Source organism: Thalassophryne amazonica, chromosome 15 (assembly GCF_902500255.1).
Source record: "Thalassophryne amazonica chromosome 15, fThaAma1.1, whole genome shotgun sequence".
Lineage (NCBI taxonomy): Eukaryota > Metazoa > Chordata > Actinopteri > Batrachoidiformes > Batrachoididae > Thalassophryne > Thalassophryne amazonica.
Genome location: NC_047117.1, coordinates 94,432,747 through 94,451,493, shown reverse-complemented (window position 1 = coordinate 94,451,493; position 18,747 = coordinate 94,432,747). Strand labels below are relative to the sequence as shown.

General features: G+C 45.8%; 1 protein-coding gene across 1 annotated transcript in view; it reads left to right on the top strand.

Moving 5' to 3' along the window:
- The first annotated feature begins 8,588 nt into the window (after positions 1-8,588).
- Positions 8,589-18,747, top strand: part of nt5c2b (5'-nucleotidase, cytosolic IIb) — a 51,639-nt gene continuing 41,480 nt past the window's right edge. The window contains exon 1 of the mRNA XM_034187827.1: positions 8,589-8,746. Coding sequence (XP_034043718.1) covers positions 8,703-8,746 — 44 coding nt within the window. The 5' untranslated portion in view covers positions 8,589-8,702. The remainder of the gene's footprint in view (positions 8,747-18,747) is intronic.

The following is an 18,747-nucleotide window of genomic DNA, read 5'->3' as shown; positions in this document are numbered from 1 at the left end:
TGTCCAATTGCAGGAAACACAAGTGAAGCTTCGCTCATTGAAAAAGGAGAAAAGCACAAACTCGAAAAAAAAATCACTGAGAACTCATAAATCCGCCAATAACAATTACGAAATTTTCTTTTCGAATCAAAAACATTAAATGTTTGTAGCGGTTAGACATATGCAGGAAGACGTATTTTTCATTTATTGGACCAAAGTGCATTTTGACCTTCATGTCCAGGTCAGTTTATGTTTGACCTCATGTGTCTAAATCTTTACCCCATGATAGTGTGACATCATAAATGCCAAATTCTCTAAATGTCAAATGATTTAGGGGCTCATTGTTTTTCTCAAGCACACTAGGACACTCAGCTACAGGAGATCCCAGCTACCTCTATATAACCAAATTATAGCTCTGTAATTATATTTAAGAGGCCAACGTTTCCAGTGCACGTTGGCCTCCGCCAGGGCTGCCCTTTGTCACCGGTTCTGTTCATTATTTTTATGAACAGAATTTCTAGGCACAGCCAGGGTGTAGAGGGGGTCTGGTTTGGGAACCACAGAATCTCATCTCTGCTGTTTGCGGACGATGTGGTTCTGTTGGCTTCGTCAAATCAGGACCTTCAGCGTGCACTGGGGCGGTTTGCAGCCGAGTGTGAAGCATCCGGGATGAAAATCAGCACCTCCAAATCCGAGGCCATGGTTCTCAACCGGAAAAAGGTGCTTTGCCCTCTTCAAGTCAGTGGAGTGTCCTTGCCTCAAGTGGAGGAGTTTAAGTATCTCGGGGTCTTGTTCACGAGTGAGGGACGGATGGAGCATGAGATCGATAGACGGATCGGTGCAGCATCTACAGTGATGCGGTCGCTGTATCGGACCGTCGTGGTGAAGAGAGAGCTGAGTAGGGGGGCAAAGCTCTCGATTTACCAATCGATCTACGTTCCGATCCTCACCTATGGTCATGAGATTTGGCTCATGACCGAAAGAACGAGATCGCGAGTACAAGCGGCCGAGATGAGTTTCCTCCGCAGGGTGGCTGGGCGCTCCCTTAGAGATAGGGTGAGGAGCTCGGTCACTCGGGAGGAGCTCAGAGTCGAGCCGCTGCTCCTATACGTCGAAAGGAGTCAGTTGAGGTGGCTCGGGCATCTTTTCCGGATGCCCCCTGGACGTCTCGCTGGAGAGGTGTTCCGGGCACGTCCCATTGGGAGGAGGCCCCGGGGAAGACCCAGGACACGCTGGAGGGATTACATCTCTCGGCTGGCTTGGGAACGCCTTGGGGTTCCCCTGGAGGAGCTGGGGGAGGTGTGTGTGGATCAGGAGGTCTGGGCGGCTTTGCTTGAGCTGCTGCCCCCGCGACCTGACTCCGGATATAGCGGAAGAAAATGGATGGATGGAATTATATTTAATTTGTCAACAACTAGTTACAAAATTAAATTACTTGTACTGTCTGTTATTTTATTTGAAATGTTAAACTTTTGCAGCATCAGAATATATTCTTCTTGAGCTCAAATGAAAATAAAACAAGAGAAGAAAATGGTTCCACATGGATTTTAATTTGTTCAAATAATTTCATGCATTAGAATCATTTATTCAAATTCTCTAAGAAACTGTTTCTCATCCAGATGCCATTCAGTGTGCATTAAAGAATTTGGATCCAGAATGAATTAATCCCAAAGCCAAACCTCTGCAGTGTGGAAAACAGGGGTTTCCAGTTGATGCTGTCAAAGGTCTTCTCTGTGTGGAAAGCGACTAGAAGAACTTTGTTTGCTGGATTGAAGAACAGAACAATAAATTCAACAGTTTCTGTGTCTTAGTGGACGTAAGTCTGCCTTTGATAAAAACCAGTTTGATCTGGTTGACTTATGAATGGCATCACATCTGACAATAATTTTAAAGTCTGAGAAATAGAAATGAGAGAAATATGATATTAACCTGAGGGTCATGATGAGTTTTTAATAGGTTTAAGAATGATTCAGATTATGGCTGTATTCATTGTGAGATTTTTTTCCCCCTTTGATTCACTTATCTGAGTGAGATGTGGTGCTTTAAAAAACAGAAATGTTTGTAGAACTCAGCAGAGAAACATCAGGACCTTTGGTCTGGGTTTGGCAGCAGGAAGAACTTTGTCTTGTCTTATCTATAATAATAATAAATTGAGCCTTTATTGTCATTGCATATATTTCATACATACAAGGAAACTTGTCCTCTGCATTTAAAGGGATACTCCCCTCATATTAAAATAGCAGTTTCTAAAAGATAAAGATCATATCAACCTTGAAATACAGTTTCTGATAATTATTGCAATTTATTTTTTGAGAATTTTTCAAATGAAGTTTCCTCCAGTTGCCTGTGCTGTGACATCACAAGTGCTCTTAACACACTGTTGAATGTAAACACATGTATAGAGATATCAGTAAAACTCCTTACAAAATCTCAAAAATAGGCTAATGATTTGACTAATATTCATAAATAAGAGCAAGAAATATAATTTTCTACTTTCTGATGTCACATTATAATTTAAGTGTAAGGTTTTCAGGTGTTTTACTAAAGTATCTATACATGTATACACACCAGGCTGCGCAAAATCAGCACTTGTGACTTCATACATGTAGCACATAGAAGGCTGGTCAGTTTTTTAAAAATCATACAAAATTAAGCTAATCTATTGCAAATCTTGTTTTTATTTAAGATGTCACTATTTCAATATATAATCTCTTATTTTAGGGGTTAACATTGATGAGTAAAGTGTCCCTTTAACCTTCCTAACTACAGTTTGCACAATCCAACCACTAGGGGCAGCCACAGTCCGGCGCTCGGGGACCAACTCCAGATGTAGAGACGCTGCCTTGCTCAGGGGCAGAGAAAGGAGCAGACTCTAAATAAGATAAGATAAGATAAGATAAGATAAGTTAAAACTTTATTGATCTCACAGAGGAGAAATTCACATGTTATGTCAGCTCTTAAAAAACACACAAGATGAGTGCAAGTAGAGGAAAATGTTCATCAGCAGCGTGTGCAAGGATAAGCAATAATAATAATAGTTGTAACAGTACAATGCAATAAGAAAATGAGGTAGAAATAGAATATATATATATATATATATATATATATATATATATATATATATATATATATATATATATATATATATATATATATATATACATACAAATAAGCATGTTTTTCCAACCTTTATTTTAGTTTTTGTTATTTATTTATTTTTATGTTCACTGATTTGTGACAGGTTGATAATGTTAAGAAATAAGTGAATATCATCCGGATTCTGATTTTTTTTTCTGATAAAAACAGTTTACTGTAGAAACTATCAAAGCTTTGGTTTATTTTTTTCCATCATATATCAGTTTGTAGCTTAAAGATGGGCAACTTTTATCCTCTTTGCCTGAGAAACAATCCTACAAATGGTCCAAGATAGAAAAGAAAGTGATGACATTTTGTTATTATTATATGAAAGAGAAAACTAAACAAATTCATATTTTGGTGTGTACATCTGTGTGAAGGATATAAATGTATACGTGCAAACTTTACATGTACACACTGACAAAAAAAGAGAAAAAAACAAGCCCCCTCCCCCACCAAACAATCAAACAAAAAACAGACAAACAAACAAAACAAATGTCAGAATACACAAAACAAAACAACAACACAAAAAAACAAATATTTGTCTCCAATGATGCAGTCAAGTAGACATGTTGCCAGATTCGCTTGTTTCAGCATTTTTATTACAACCTCCTGTGTCCAATAGAGGCCACTGTTGCTTGTTTAAAAACACTTAAACTGGCTGCTCCACTTCTTTATCAAGACTTTGGTTTGTAAATTTGGTTTTTAAAATTAATGCGTAATTTTGAATTTGTGGTAATCTCAAGAAAATGTGTTTCCATGAATAATGCTTGAATTTCTTTCAAAATGGTGCCGCAGATGGCCGCCTTGGTACTGCACACTCTCATACTTTGTGCATTTTGTGTTTTTTTGCTCTTCTTCTTTGGTCTCTTACACAAGGGAAGAGCTCATAAACATTGGACTGTTGGAACCTTTTACACAGTTTTTACCGAACCAGGGAGTTTTGCAGAATTTTGGGTTGGAGGAGCAGCAGCAGCTCTGTGTGGATTTTACAAGAGATGCTGGTGGGGGAAGCGAGCAGGTGCGCTCTTGAAACTGAGGCAACGGGGATTACACACTGCGCTCATGTCTATTCACCTCGCTAACGTATACTTTCTGCCAAACAAGATGGATGAATTGCTGCTCTTCAACAGGAAAAACATAGACTTTGGCAGATCCATCGCATTGTGTTTCACTAAAACCTGGCTCAGTGAACATACCCCGACAGCACTCTGCACCTGCTCGGCTTCCAGCTGCTACACGCAGACTGTGTAACAGAGCTCTCTGGAAAGACGTGAGGAGGCAGAACATGCTTTAATATAAACAAAGGTTGGTGTAAGATGTCACAGTGTTGAAAAGACATGCAGCTCTCAGCCGGAAACTTTTTTCATGAACTGTCAGCCATTCTATTCACCGTGGGAATTCTCCTCATTTGTACTGGTCGGTGTTTACATCCCACCTCAGGCATGTGTAACGGAGGTGCAGTAGAAGCTTGCTGACCAGATCACAGACGTGGAGAGGAAGTATCAAGATTTCCAGCTCATCATTCTTGGGGATTTTAACCGAGCAAATCTCAGCCATGAACTCTGCAAATACAGACAGTACCTGCAGCACCTGAACTCTGCAGGGATGTACATGAGGATCTTGTTCATGGACTTCAGCTCAGCGTTCATCCCCAACATTCTCCACAAAAAAACTCTCCAAACTCTCCAAGGGGAGGTGATGGTCTAGTGGTTAAGGTGTTGGGCTTGAGTCCAGAAGATCATGGGTTCAAATCCCCGCCTGACTGGAAAATCACTAAGGGCCCTTGGGCAAGGCCTTTAATCCCCTATTGCTCCCGGTGTGTAGTGAGCGCATTGTATGGCAGCACCCTGACATCGGGATGAATGTGAGGCATGATTGTAAAGCGCTTTGAGCGTCTGATGCAGATGGAAAAGCGCTATATAAATGCAGTCCATTTACCAAACTCTCTGTGCCAGTTCCCCCCCTTTCAGTGGATCTTCAACTTCCTGATGGACAGGACACAGCAGGTGAGGCTGGGGAGCATCACATCCAGCCCATGTACAATCAGCACTGGCGCCCCTCGGGGGTGTGTGCTCTCCCCACTGTTCTCCCACTGCTCTCCCACTGTTCTGATGTACAGAGTTCTGTACGTCAGAACAACCAGACACTGGAACAGTTTCTTTCCACAGGCCATCACACTAATGACAACTTAACCCTCTGGGGTCGACTTCGTCCTGTACGACGGCTAAGACCAAGCTTTACTAAATTAGAAATAACTTTTGAATGATATGAGATACAAACTTACTTTTTTGCTGAAAAGTTAACGCCGCGGACTTTCGAGCCAGCCATCGGCCATCTTTGTACTCCTCATAGAAGCTGTGTGATGATGTGCGCAAATGTGAGTGTCCAATCGGAATTGGTTCACCATCACATGGTTTTCCAAAATCCAATCGTAGGGCAGATTTACCTCACGTGAAAAGCCAAAGATCATTTTCAGGAGTGATGTGTTACTAGTTGGCCCATTTGAATAGCCCCCTGGGTGCTCCAATGAGTACATACTATTAGTACATACTCAGTGCGCCCTGCGCCATTACGCATAGCGATCAGTGAAAGCAGGAGCAGACGGAGAGCCTCTGATGACAATCTCACATGCTCAAACAAAGAGTGTATAACTATCAGGATTGCTCCACTTGTTTGCATGTGAATGTTACTGGATAACTCTGTTGCTTTCTCTGCGTAAAGCACTGTTTACCATATCAATGGACAACAAAATGCATAGACCATTTTGTATATACGTATTGTTCAAAATGTGCATTTTGTTATGTGCAGACGCAGACTGAGGAGCGGACCAGCGTCTGACTGAACCCAGCGCTAAATAACCAGAAAGCGGTTCCAAAAACAAAACAAATTTATTTCCCTTCTGTGCAATAATTTGTGTACAACATAAATGTGCGGTTGTCTGGAGAGGTGAAGGACGGCGCGCTCTCCAGCACCCAAATGGATCGAAGCCCAACGCTTCTGGACCCAGACTCACCGCCGAACACCCCCCAGGTGGATACGACAAACTGACTCTGTGAAGGATGGAAAAGGTGAGGTAAGTCAACAGCTACAACAAATATCCTTCAAAGGCACACACTATCAGCAACACATTCAGGTCTGAATTTAAGCTCATATTCTCATCAATGTTCAAATATACTGCGTAACAAAATACCAAATTACTGTTAACACTTATTCAGACAATCATCACCTCTGATGTGTGCGGAGAGCATGTGTCCCTCACCCGTCCTCCTTCACAGGCACGATGTGTCAAACCCAGGCGCGGTCCTCAGCGTCTCACAAACGAACGTCACAAGGTCGAGTTCCCGGCAATTCTGCTCAAATCACTCATGGCTTAAATGCAGAACGCCATCTCATTATCTGCTTCAGCTGAAAGTCTTTAAGTTTGCACGTGAGCATCATCCACAGGTGTTGCAAGTCATTAGGCCTGCATGTGAACATCCTCCACAAGTGCAGCCAATAATGCTGATGAGGGTGAAGGACTCTTCTGCCAGCACCTTCTCCACAGAAAAAACCTAGTTTGCACACCACCTGGAGAGCAAAGAAAAGAAAACAACACCAAAATATCCAGCTAAACCCCCCAACACACAACAGTACCCCCCCATCAACGGGAAGCCTCCCGGGGACCGAACAGACCAGGCCCGAGAACAGCACCTCCCTCCGGGGTCCACGACAGGAAGCAGACGGCGTAACGCTCCCAAAGTCCACCGCAGACAGCAGGACAGGGCACCGCGGCTGGAAGGCCGGCTGGCATCAACAAAAACCCCAAAAGAGTCCCATATACAACCCAACATACAAGAAAAACACAAAACCCACCCAAACCCTCCCCAGGGGACCGTCCCATCCAACCCCGGGAAGAAAAGAAAAACACCCAAATCCAAAAACCCAACATAGCCCCAACAACACAATACCCAGGCGCGGTCCTCAGCGTCTCACAAACAAACGTCACAAGGTCGAGTTCCCGGCAATTCTGCTCGAATCACTCATGGCTTAAATGCAGAACGCCATCTCATTATCTGCTTCAGCTGAAAGTCTTTAAGTTTGCACTTGAACATCCTCCACAAGTGCAGCCAATAATGCTGATGAGGGTGAAGGACTCTTCTGCCAGCACCTTCTCCACAGAAAAAACCCAGTTTGCACACCACCTGGAGAGCAAAGAAAAGAAAACAACACCAAAATATCCAGCCAAACCCCCCAACACACAACACATTTGTGTTTATTGTTTGAACCTTTTTGTTGTACAGTCTTTCACACAAGACCTCAAATTACCTTTATAAAGTGTCAAAACAGTTGTTTATTATAGTTTGCTGTGTGTTTTGAATAAATGTGTGTGGAAATTATTTTTTGCTTTATTTTTTCCTTGCCTATTTTTGATTGTAAACCTTTATTACACTTATAAAACACAACAAAAACATATATATTCTGAAAGCACAGGTTGTCCTGAAAAAAGAGTCATAAAACTTGATTGTGGGATGCAGGGAGAGCTGTTGACAGCAATAATAAAGCATTTATGCCAAGTAAGTGAACTGTCCAAAAAATACCCTCAGACCCCAGAGGGTTAACCTGACAAAAAAACTCACTCATTCATATACCTCATGTACAACTTCAATTTGTTTGTCTGTTTCTCCTTTGCACACATTTTTTAGTGCACATTTTATGTGCGCAATTTTCTATTGTGAATTTTATTGTGAACTATTAGTGTTTAGTGTATATTTATACATGCTTAGACAGAGTACAGTTCAAACTGGAGCCAAATTCCTGGTATTCTTTGAAGATATGTGGTGAATAATGTCTATTCTGATTCTGATTTAATAAATTCCTGCAATCACAAAATTCCCACAGAAGGTCTAGATTATAATTCATAACTAAATACATATGACAGAGTTGTTGTCGTTGTTATTGATGTTACTTTTGTTCATTTGTGACCATCAGGTTTTGTGTGTTTTTCAACAGGACATTTCAAAAAGACAAAAGTGATTATTTGAGGGACATGTGGGGAAAAGTAAATGTGGGATCAAGGAAAGACAGAATAGATGCTCAGCCAGATTCATATCCAGGAGCTCCTGTTTGGTCTCTTTGGAGAAACAGTTCACTCACTGACATGAGCATAGTTCAAAACAAATCAACAGGGGGCGTGGCAGAGAGGTGTATCTTCTATACGCACCTAACAGTTGCTGTTTTCTTTATTAATAAAATTAGCAGTAGAAGTAGTGACAGACTAAGCATCATTTATTTTTGTCACCTGTGTAACAATGGAGAAAATTGATATTTTGCACTCGAGTTCAAGAATTAATTGCTTATTTTGCTTATTGGACCTGGCAACACAGATGAAAACAACCTCAGATTTGGGCGCGTCAGCCGCCAGGCCCCGCCCCCTTGTTTGATGATTGACACGGTAAGCCCCGCCCCATGAGTGTCTGATAAAACATCAGTCGTCGCGTCATTCGGCTCAGAACCGACGGGACACCTGCGGCAGCGCGTGCGTAGGGCGAAACGGTTGGCGGCTTTCAGAGGAAGTCTTCCGTCGCTCTGCGGGCTGCTGACGGCGCATGCGCAGACTGACGCTGCGGCTCTTTTATTGCGGAACTCGCAGGTGAGGAAACGCTTTTATTTGGACCTTAAAGCACTTAAGCTAACGCTTTAGCTTCGGCCCGGATCCGTCGTCAGCTCGCGGAAGTGGAGCCGTTAGCTGCTATTTAGCTGCGACGCGCTATTTTAAATGTAGCGCTTTAGCTCCAGAGGCGAATTTGAAAGTGACAGTTTGACGTTCAGTGCGCGGTTAGACGCTGCTCCATATGACGTCACAAAGGCGTTTAGGCTGCGCTCTGCCACCAGCTATAAGGTCTCAGAGCCCGGAGCCGTCAGAATAAAATGAGAGAAAATATCCATATCTGTTTCTTTTTAAAAAGCAGCAAAATTTCTTTTGTAAATGTGATGGACTTGAGTCCACGTTGAAATGTTTTTTTTTTTTTTTTCTGTATTTAAAAGAACCTTACTGCTCCTATTGTTTTTTTATTTCACCGTATGTCACTTTTGGAAAGGCAGGTCTTGCCTAACTAAATTATTCATTTCTAGGTTGCCCTTTGATACTTTGTGTATAGATTTAAGTGTTTGACTCTGTTCCACGGGGTGGTGGCCAAGTGGTTAATGTGCTTGGTTTCAGTTCAGAAGGCTCTGGGTTCACATCCCACCTCTGCCACATTTCTCCATGTAAATTGGAGTTCGTCAGGAAGGGCATCCGGCGTAAAACCTGTGCCAGTTCAACATGCAGCTCCACCTTGGATTTGCTGTGGGGACCCCAAGTGCAAAAAACAAGGGAGCAGCCCAGGGGACTTACTAGTTTGAGCTATGGTATTGCTGGAAAACTTAACATGTAGTCTGAGGACTTCCTTAGAGGAGGAAAACCAGAAATGTCTGCATTTATTTACCATTTACATCTGCATAAATGGTAACAAGCCCTCCACCCTGAGGGTAACAAGTGGGGTCCCTCAGGGATCGGTCTTAGGACCTAAGTCTTCTTTGTTAATGATTTGTCAGGTGTTCTTTCAGCAAAGAGTAAACTGTTTCACTCTATATTGTCATTAGTTGAGATAAGTTATCAGACTGGTCAAATGAATGGCTACTCAGGTTTAATAGTGAAAAATGTAAGGTAATGCCTTTTGGTGCAGAAAAAAAATCCTTGATATGCGTATTATATGAATGGAGAAAAAATAGACACTGTTATGGAAGAAAAAGATTTAGGTATTTTGTTTACCAATAAGTTATCATTCTCCAAGTACATACATAAGTAATGGAGCTGCAAAAGCTACTGGAGTGCTCGGTCTTATCAAAAGGTCGTTCAGTTATATTACCAAGGAATCTTTCCTGGTGTTGTACAAGAGTTATGTTGGACCTCATTTGGAATGTTGTGTGCAAGTGTGGTCCCCCTTTTTACAGAGGGACAAAGACATGTTAGAAAAGTTTTTTTATTGACAAAGTTTCATCAGTCAGACAGAACGCTGATCAGAACTAATATTGACTTGTCTGCTCCTCGTGCACATTCTGCTGTGCTCGAGCAGTTTCAGCCCATTTCTTTTGCATCTCTTGCTGAAGTTGTGAAACACATAATACCTGTAAGTTGTTCTTCAGGTGTTGTTCCAGCTAAGGTGCTGAAGGAGGTTTTTAATACTGATGGGGCGGGTCTCCTAACATTTATCAATGCTTCTCTTAGATCAGGGTCTGTTCCAGCTGCTTTTAAACCTGCTGTGGTTCAACCCCTTCTTAAAAATCCTCACCGTGTTTATACAGTTACAATTATTTTTAGAAGACAATCACATCCTTGAAAAATTCCAATCCGGGTTTAGCTCGCGACACAGCACTGAGTCGGCACTTTTAAAAGTTCATAATAACATCACTTTGTCAGTGGCTGCAGGGAATCCTGCTGTTCTGGTTCTGTTGGACCTCACAACAGCCTTTGATACTGTGGATCACACAGTACTTGTTTCCCAGTTAGAGCTTTTTATTGGCATTCATGGTACTACACTTAAGTGGTTTAGATCATATTTGGCTGAAAGGAGCTTTTCTGTCATGATTGGGAACCTCTCCTCATCAGCTGCTTCTCTGTGCTGTGGTGTGCCGCAGGGTTCTGTCCTTGGGCCTATTCTAGTTTCTTTGTACATTCTGCCATTGGGGTCAATTATAACCCAGCACAACCTGTCCTTTCATTGTTATGCAGATGATCTGCCAATCTATTTGCCTGTGAGGACTAATGGGAGTGATGCTTTGTCATCATTATTTAATTGTATTCGTGATGTAAAGCAGTGGCTGTCCCAAAACTTCCTTTACCTGAATGATGGTAAAATGGAGATCATGGTGTTTGAGAGCTCTGGCATACCAAATGTGGTAACACCAAATTTTGGTGCTTTGGCTAATTATGTAAAACCATCTGTCAAGAATTTGGGAGTGATATTTGACAGCTGTTTGAGGTTCGATCAACAGATAAATTCTGTTGTCAAAACTAGCTTTTTCCAACTTAGCCTTTTGGCTAAAATAAAGCACTTTCTCAGTGGACGTGATCTTGAGATGCCATTCATGCTTTCATCAGCTCCAGACTTGATTATTGTAATGCACTTTATTCGGGCATTAATCAGTCGTCTCTTGCACGTCTCCAGTTGGTGCAGAATGCTGCTGCTCGTCTTTTAACAAACACTTTTAGACCTGAGCATATTACGCCCGTCCTGTACTCACTCCACTGGCTTCCAGTTCATTTTAGAATTGATTTTAAAATTTTAATGTTTCTTTTTAAAGCTATTTATGGCCTTGCACCTCCCTACTTGTCTGAAATTTTAACTTTGCGCACCTACAGTAGGACATTACGGGCATCTGGTCAGCTTTACTTAGATGTTCCGAGGTCAAGATATAAACGCTGGGGTGATCATGCTTTCATGGTAGCTGGCCCCAGACTGTGGAACGAGCTACCTCTTGAGTTACGTACTATTCCTGACCTAGCACTTTTTAAATCTAAGTTAAAGACTTATTTATTTAAACTGTTTTTTAACACCTAGTGGGGAGGTGACATGTTTTTGTGTTTTTTTTTTTTGTTTTTTTTTTACGTGCTGTTTTAAAATTTTATTGTGTGTGTGTGAATTTGTGTTTTTAATGTTAAGCACTTTGGACACTAGTTGGTGCTGTAAAGCGCGCTATAAATAAATGTTGATTGATTGAGAAAAAATTCAACGCAGGGCAACAAAAATTGTACCTGGTTTAGAGCCTTAAAAAAATAGGTTGAAGGAACTTGGACTCACTACACTAGAAAATAGAAGAGTTTGTGGGGACCTTATTGAGACTTACACAGTGGTAAACTGTCATGAAAATATTATTGATTGTACTCAATTTTTCCAGTGTAGAGATTATACTGGTCTGAGAGGCCACTTGACTATATTAAAGGTTATTAGATCAAGATTAAACATTAATTATTTATTTTTTATTTTTTTTAGTAATCGCATTGTCACTTTGTGGAATAATTTACCAAACCATGTTGTAAATTCTTCCAGTGTCAATGTTTTTAAAAAATAGATATCAGTATTACTATGGTTTTTAGCTTTGGATGTGTGCTTCTATGTACTGTTTGTACAAGTTTAGTATTATTATGGTTTTTAATTATTATTGTGATTTTTACTTTTGGTGTATGCTTTTATGTCCTGTCTGTACAAACGTTTTTTTAAATCACAGTAAATGTTTATTTTATGTTTAGGGGATCAGTGCTTTCATAGAATATAATATTTGAAATTTTCTTAACTTTTATTTTCACAAAATGTACAAAACACTTCAGACAATGACTGTTTTTGGCAGGCAGATCAGTAATCAGTCTTATTTTTCCTGCTGCTATCACATGACCACATCTACATTGAACATGTGATTAATTACCGTTTCACACCTGATGGAAAAATATAACCTTTATGATATAAACTAACCATAAAACTAAAGATTGAAAACCAACATCAACACCATGTGACATCATCACCCGCAAGTCAAACTGAAGTCACATGATGGGTAATTTTTTTTAAAAGGCTATTTTTATTTTTCCCTTCATATTTTAGTGTTCACTTACATAATGAGAAGCTCACTCATCACAATTAATTCCCAATAATGAGGTCCAGAATTATGATAAATGACATTGCTTTATCTCAATGCTTTAAAAAGTTACTACAAAAAAGTGGTCAAAATTGTCAGAGTGTAACAGTTTAAAATCAAGATTATTCTTGTGCAACTGATGCTTTCTGTCTTCTTGCAGGAGTTGTGGCATGAAGGACATTCAAAGGAAAAAAAAACAGCAATTATATTCAGATCTGATATTTTAAATGTATCCAGTGTGTAACACCCTCAGCCTTGTAAGTGTTGTACTTCTGATAATTTTGGCCACTATTTATGTAATAACATTTTAAATCATTGAGACTAAATACTGTTATTTAAAGTGCATCCAGAAAATATTCACAGCGCTTCACTTTTTCCACATTTTATTATGCTGTGGCCTTATTCCAAAATGGATGAAACTATTTTTTTTTTCCTCAATTCTACAACAATACCCCATAATGACCATGTGGGGAAAAAAGCAAAAAAAAAAAAAAAAACTAGGATATTACATGTACATAAGTATTCAAAATTGAGCTCAGGTGTTGTGTGGGCCGCTGAAGAGGAGGTACTGCTGGCCCACCACCACCAGAGGGCGCCCTGCCTGGAGTGCGGGCTCCAGGCACCAGAGGGCGCTGCCGCCTCACAGGAGCAGCCAAGGTGACAGCCGTCACCTATCAACTGAGACAGCTGACATCCATCAGCGGAGGGGTATATCAGCTGGACGGCATCTCCACCTCATTGCCGAGATATCGCTCTACCAAGGAGGTAACGAACTCAGCCAGCCATACGGATTAATACCTTGTTGCTTGTGTGTAAAACAACTGAAGACTGAGAAGGACGTATTTGGATAAGTACTCTTATTCCTACATTACAGCGTTGTGTCTGATTAGAGGTGGAGATGGTGTTTTCCACCCCACGTGTTTTTGGGTGCAGCCGCACCCACATCTGACTGTTTCTGTTCCTCGCCAGCAGTACCGGATCCGACGAGCGGAGGCAGTGACCACCTGGGAGTTCGGGACTTGGCGGCTCCAGTATTCCCGGGGTTCGGTGGCGGAGGAAATCGGGTGGTTCCGGTTCGACTTGGACAGACGTCTCCTATCGTCGAGCCTGCCCACACGACACCGTTGGAATTCGACTTGTGACCGAAGTTGTAATTTGTTGTGTTTGTTGTGCGTGTTCACAAAAGTAAAGCTTTGTTATTTGACTTTCTTCATTGTCCGTTCATTTGCGCCCCCTGTTGTGGGTCCGTGTACTTACACTTTCCCAACAGGATATCTCGGCCAATGTCATGGATCCCGAGGGGCGTCAACCGGCTGTTGAACGGCCAATGGAAGAACAGGGCGCACAGGCGCCCGCAGGAGGAGTGATCGGGGAGTTGCAGCGGATCCTCACTACTTTCACAGCTCGGTTGGATCTTATCACTGAGCAGAACGTCCTCCTTAACCGCAGGGTGGAGGCTCTCGCCGCGCAGGTGGAGGCGCGCCCCCAGGGCGCTGCTGCAGCTCCCCCTCCTGTCGACCCTGTGCGTAATATTGACGTTCCACAGGTCGTTCAACGACCCCCCCCACCTTCCCCGGAAGCATACATAAGCCCTCCAGAGCCGTACGGAGGTTGTGTGGAGACGTGCGCGGATTTCCTTATGCAGTGTTCGCTCGTCTTCGCACAACGTCCTGTTATGTACGCGACCGATGCTAGCAAGGTAGCTTATGTAGTAAACCTGCTTCGCGGCGAGGCACACGCTTGGGCTACAGCGCTCTGGGAGCAGAATTCACGGCTCCTTCAGACATATGATGGGTTTGTGAGGGAGTTCAGAACCGTGTTCGATCACCCTAATAGAGGAGAAACCGCTTCAGCCGTGCTACTGTCAATGAGACGGGCGTCGGAGCGCAGCTGCTTATGCAGTCGACTTCCGCATCGCGGCTGCGAGGTCCGGCTGGAATAGCACTGCCCTCCGTGCCGCCTTTGTAAACGGACTGTCATTGGTTCTTAAGGAGCACCTGGTGGCTAAGGACGAACCGCGGGATTTAGATGGGCTCATCGATCTTGTCATACGGTTAGACAACCGGTTAGAAGAACGTCGGCGGGAACGAGACGAAGGGCGTGGCCGGGCACGCGCCGTCCCTCTCCCTTCCGGTTCCGACCGCGCTCCGCCTTCCCCACGCTCCACGGCCCCTGCGCTCCGTGTGGCTACAGCTCCCCCTGCTGACGAAGCTATGGACACAAGCAGGGCAACATTTAGGGCACCAGATGCACAGAGGAGGCGGGCCCACGGAGTATGTTTTGTTTGGCTCGAGAGAGCACCAAGTGAGAGACTGCCCCGAGCGGTTAAACACCAACGCCCGCCCCTAGAGACTGGGCTAGGGGTGGGCCGAGACATTCACGTGGGACACACCCACATCGCCACACGACTCCCAGTTACGATCCTTTATGAGGAATCAACCCTGAAGGCCCCAGCACTGGTGGACACGGGCTCTGAGGGGAATCTGTTGGACAGCAGATGGGCCAGGGAGATAGGGCTCCCTCTGGTGGCGCTTACCTCGCCTGTGCAGGTTCGAGCACTAGATGGCTCCCTACTCCCTCCAATCATGCATAAGACACCACCTGTAACTCTGGTGGTGTCCGGAAATCACCGGGAGGAGATCGAGTTTTTTGTAACTCCTGCTACCTCCCGAGTGATTTTAGGGTTTCCCTGGATGTTGAAACACAATCCCCGGATCGATTGGCCGTCCGGGGTAGTGGTTCAGTGGAGCGAGACCTGCCATCGGGTGTGTTTAGGTTCCTCGGTTCCTCCCGGCTCCCAGGCTAAGGAGGAGGTCAGAGTCCCGCCCAATCTGGGGACGGTGCCGGTGGAGTACCATGACCTTGTCGACGTGTTCAGCAAGGATCTGGTGCTCACCCTTCCCCCCCACCGTCCTTATGATTGTGCCATTGATTTGGTTCCGGGCAGTGAGTTCCCGTCCAGCAGGCTGTACAACCTCTCACGGCCTGAGCGCGAATCAATGGAGACCTACATCCGGGACTCGTTAGCCGCCGGGTTGATCCGGAATTCCACCTCCCCGATGGGTGCAGGTTTCTTTTTTGTGGGTAAAAAAGACGGCGGACTTCGTCCATGCATTGATTACAGGGGACTGAACGAAGTCACGGTTCGCAATCGATACCCGTTGCCCCTGTTGGATTCTGTGTTCACACCCCTGCATGGAGCCCGAATTTTCACCAAGCTCGATCTTAGAAATGCGTATCACCTGGTTCGGATCCGGAAGGGAGACGAGTGGAAGACGGCATTTAACACCCCCTTAGGTCACTTTGAGTACCTGGTCATGCCGTTCGGTCTCACAAACGCTCCCGCGACTTTCCAAGCGTTGGTTAACGATGTCTTGCGGGATTTCCTGCACCGGTTCGTCTTCGTATACCTAGACGATATACTCATCTTTTCTCCGGACCCTGAGACCCATGTTAAGCATGTACGTCAGGTCCTACAGCGGTTGTTGGAGAACCGGCTGTTTGTGAAGGGCGAGAAGTGTGAGTTCCACCGCACGTCTTTGTCCTTCCTGGGGTTCATCATCTCCTCCAACTCCGTCGCTCCTGATCCGGCCAAGGTTGCGGCGGTGAGAGACTGGCCCCAACCCACAAGCCGTAGGAAGCTGCAACAGTTCCTCGGCTTCGCTAATTTCTATAGGAGGTTCATTAAGGGCTACAGTCAGGTAGTTAGCCCCCTGACAGCCCTGACCTCGCCAAAAGTTCCCTTCACCTGGTCGGATCGTTGCGATGCCGCGTTCAAGGAGTTGAAACGGCGCTTCTCGTCTGCACCCGTTCTGGTGCAGCCCGATCCTAGTCGCCAGTTAGTGGTTGAAGTGGACGCCTCGGACTCAGGGATAGGAGCCGTGCTGTCCCAGAGCGGGAAGACCGATAAGGTCCTTCACCCGTGTGCCTATTTTTCCCGCAGGTTGACCCCGGCCGAACGGAACTATGACGTCGGCAATCGAGAACTCCTTGCGGTGAAAGAGGCTCTTGAGGAGTGGAGACATCTGTTGGAGGGAACGTCCGTGCCATTCACGGTTTTCACTGACCACCGGAACCTGGAGTATATCAGGACCGCCAAGCGGCTGAATCCCAGGCAAGCCCGCTGGTCACTGTTCTTCGGCCGTTTTGACTTCCGGATCACCTACCGTCCCGGGACCAAAAATCAAAGATCGGATGCTTTGTCCCGGGTACATGAAGACGAAGTCAGAACGGAGTCGTCGGATCCCCCGGATCCCATCATCCCGGAATCCACTATCGTGGCCACCCTCACCTGGGACGTGGAGAAGACCGTCCGGGAGGCCCTGGCACGAAACCCGGACCCCGGAACCGGGCCGAAGAATAGGCTCTACGTCCCACCAGAAGCAAGGGCTGCGGTCCTGGACTTCTGTCACGGTTCTAAGCTCTCCTGTCATCCTGGGGTGCGAAGAACCGTGGCAGTCGTCCGGCAGCGCTTCTGGTGGGCATCCCTGGAGACCGACGTCCGGGATTATATCCAGGCCTGTACCACCTGCGCCAGGGGCAAAGCCGACCACCGCAAGTCCTCGGGATTGCTACAGCCGCTGCCCGTACCTCATCGCCCCTGGCCTCACATCGGCCTGGATTTTGTCACGGGCCTCCCGCCGTCCCAGGGAAACACCGTCATCCTCACGATAGTGGACCGATTCGCCAAGGCGGCCCACTTCGTGGCCCTCCCGAAGCTCCCAACGGCCCAGGAGACAGCGGACCTCCTGGTCCACCACATCGTCCGGCTGCATGGGATACCATCAGACATCGTCTCCGATCGCGGTCCCCAGTTCTCCTCGCACGTCTGGAGGAGCTTTTGCCGGGAACTGGGGGCCACGGTCAGTCTCTCGTCCGGGTATCACCCCCAAACCAACGGGCAAGCAGAACGGGCCAATCAAGAGATGGAGCAGACACTACGTTGTGTGACAGCCGCGCACCCGGCGGCCTGGAGTACTCATCTGGCCTGGATCGAGTACGCCCACAACAGTCAAGTGTCGTCAGCCACCGGCCTCTCCCCTTTTGTGGTGTGTTTGGGGTATCAGCCCCCATTGTTTCCGGTGGTTGAGGGAGAGGTCGGTGTGCCCTCGGTCCAGGCCCACCTGCGGAAGTGCCGTCGGGTGTGGCGTGCCGCCCGTTCTGCTTTGTTGAGGGCCCGGACGAGGGCGAAGACCCATGCAGACCGGCGGCGGACCCCGGCCCTTACGTATCGCCCCGGGCAGGAAGTGTGGTTGTCCACCAAGGACATTCCACTGCAAGTGGCCTCCCCGAAATTGAAAGATCGATACATAGGACCGTACAAGATCCTCAAAATCGTCAATCCCGCCGCAGTGAGGCCGGAAGCTGAAGCCTCACTGCGGATCCATCCCGTGTTCCATGTGTCAAAACTCAGACCGCATCACACCTCGCCCCTCTGTACTCCCGGTCCGGCGCCACCTCCTGCCCGGATCATCGATGGCGAGCCGGCTTGGACTGTGCGCCGGCTTCTGGATGTCCGACGGATGGGCCGGGGCTTTCAATACCTGGTGGACTGGGAGGGGTACGGGCCCGAAGTACGCTCCTGGGTGAAGAAGAGCTTCATCCTGGACCCGGCCCTCCTGGCCGACTTCTACCGCCGCCACCCGGACAAGCCCGGTCGGGCGCCAGGAGGCGCCCGTTGAGGGGGGGGTCCTGTTGTGTGGGCCGCTGAAGAGGAGGTACTGCTGGCCCACCACCACCAGAGGGCGCCCTGCCTGGAGTGCGGGCTCCAGGCACCAGAGGGCGCTGCCACCTCACAGGAGCAGCCAAGGTGACAGCCGTCACCTATCAACTGAGACAGCTGACATCCATCAGCGGAGGGGCTGGACGGCATCTCCACCTCATTGCCGAGATATCGCTCTACCAAGGAGGTAACGAATTCAGCCAGCCATACGGATTAATACCTTGTTGCTTGTGTGTAAAACAACTGAAGACTGAGAAGGA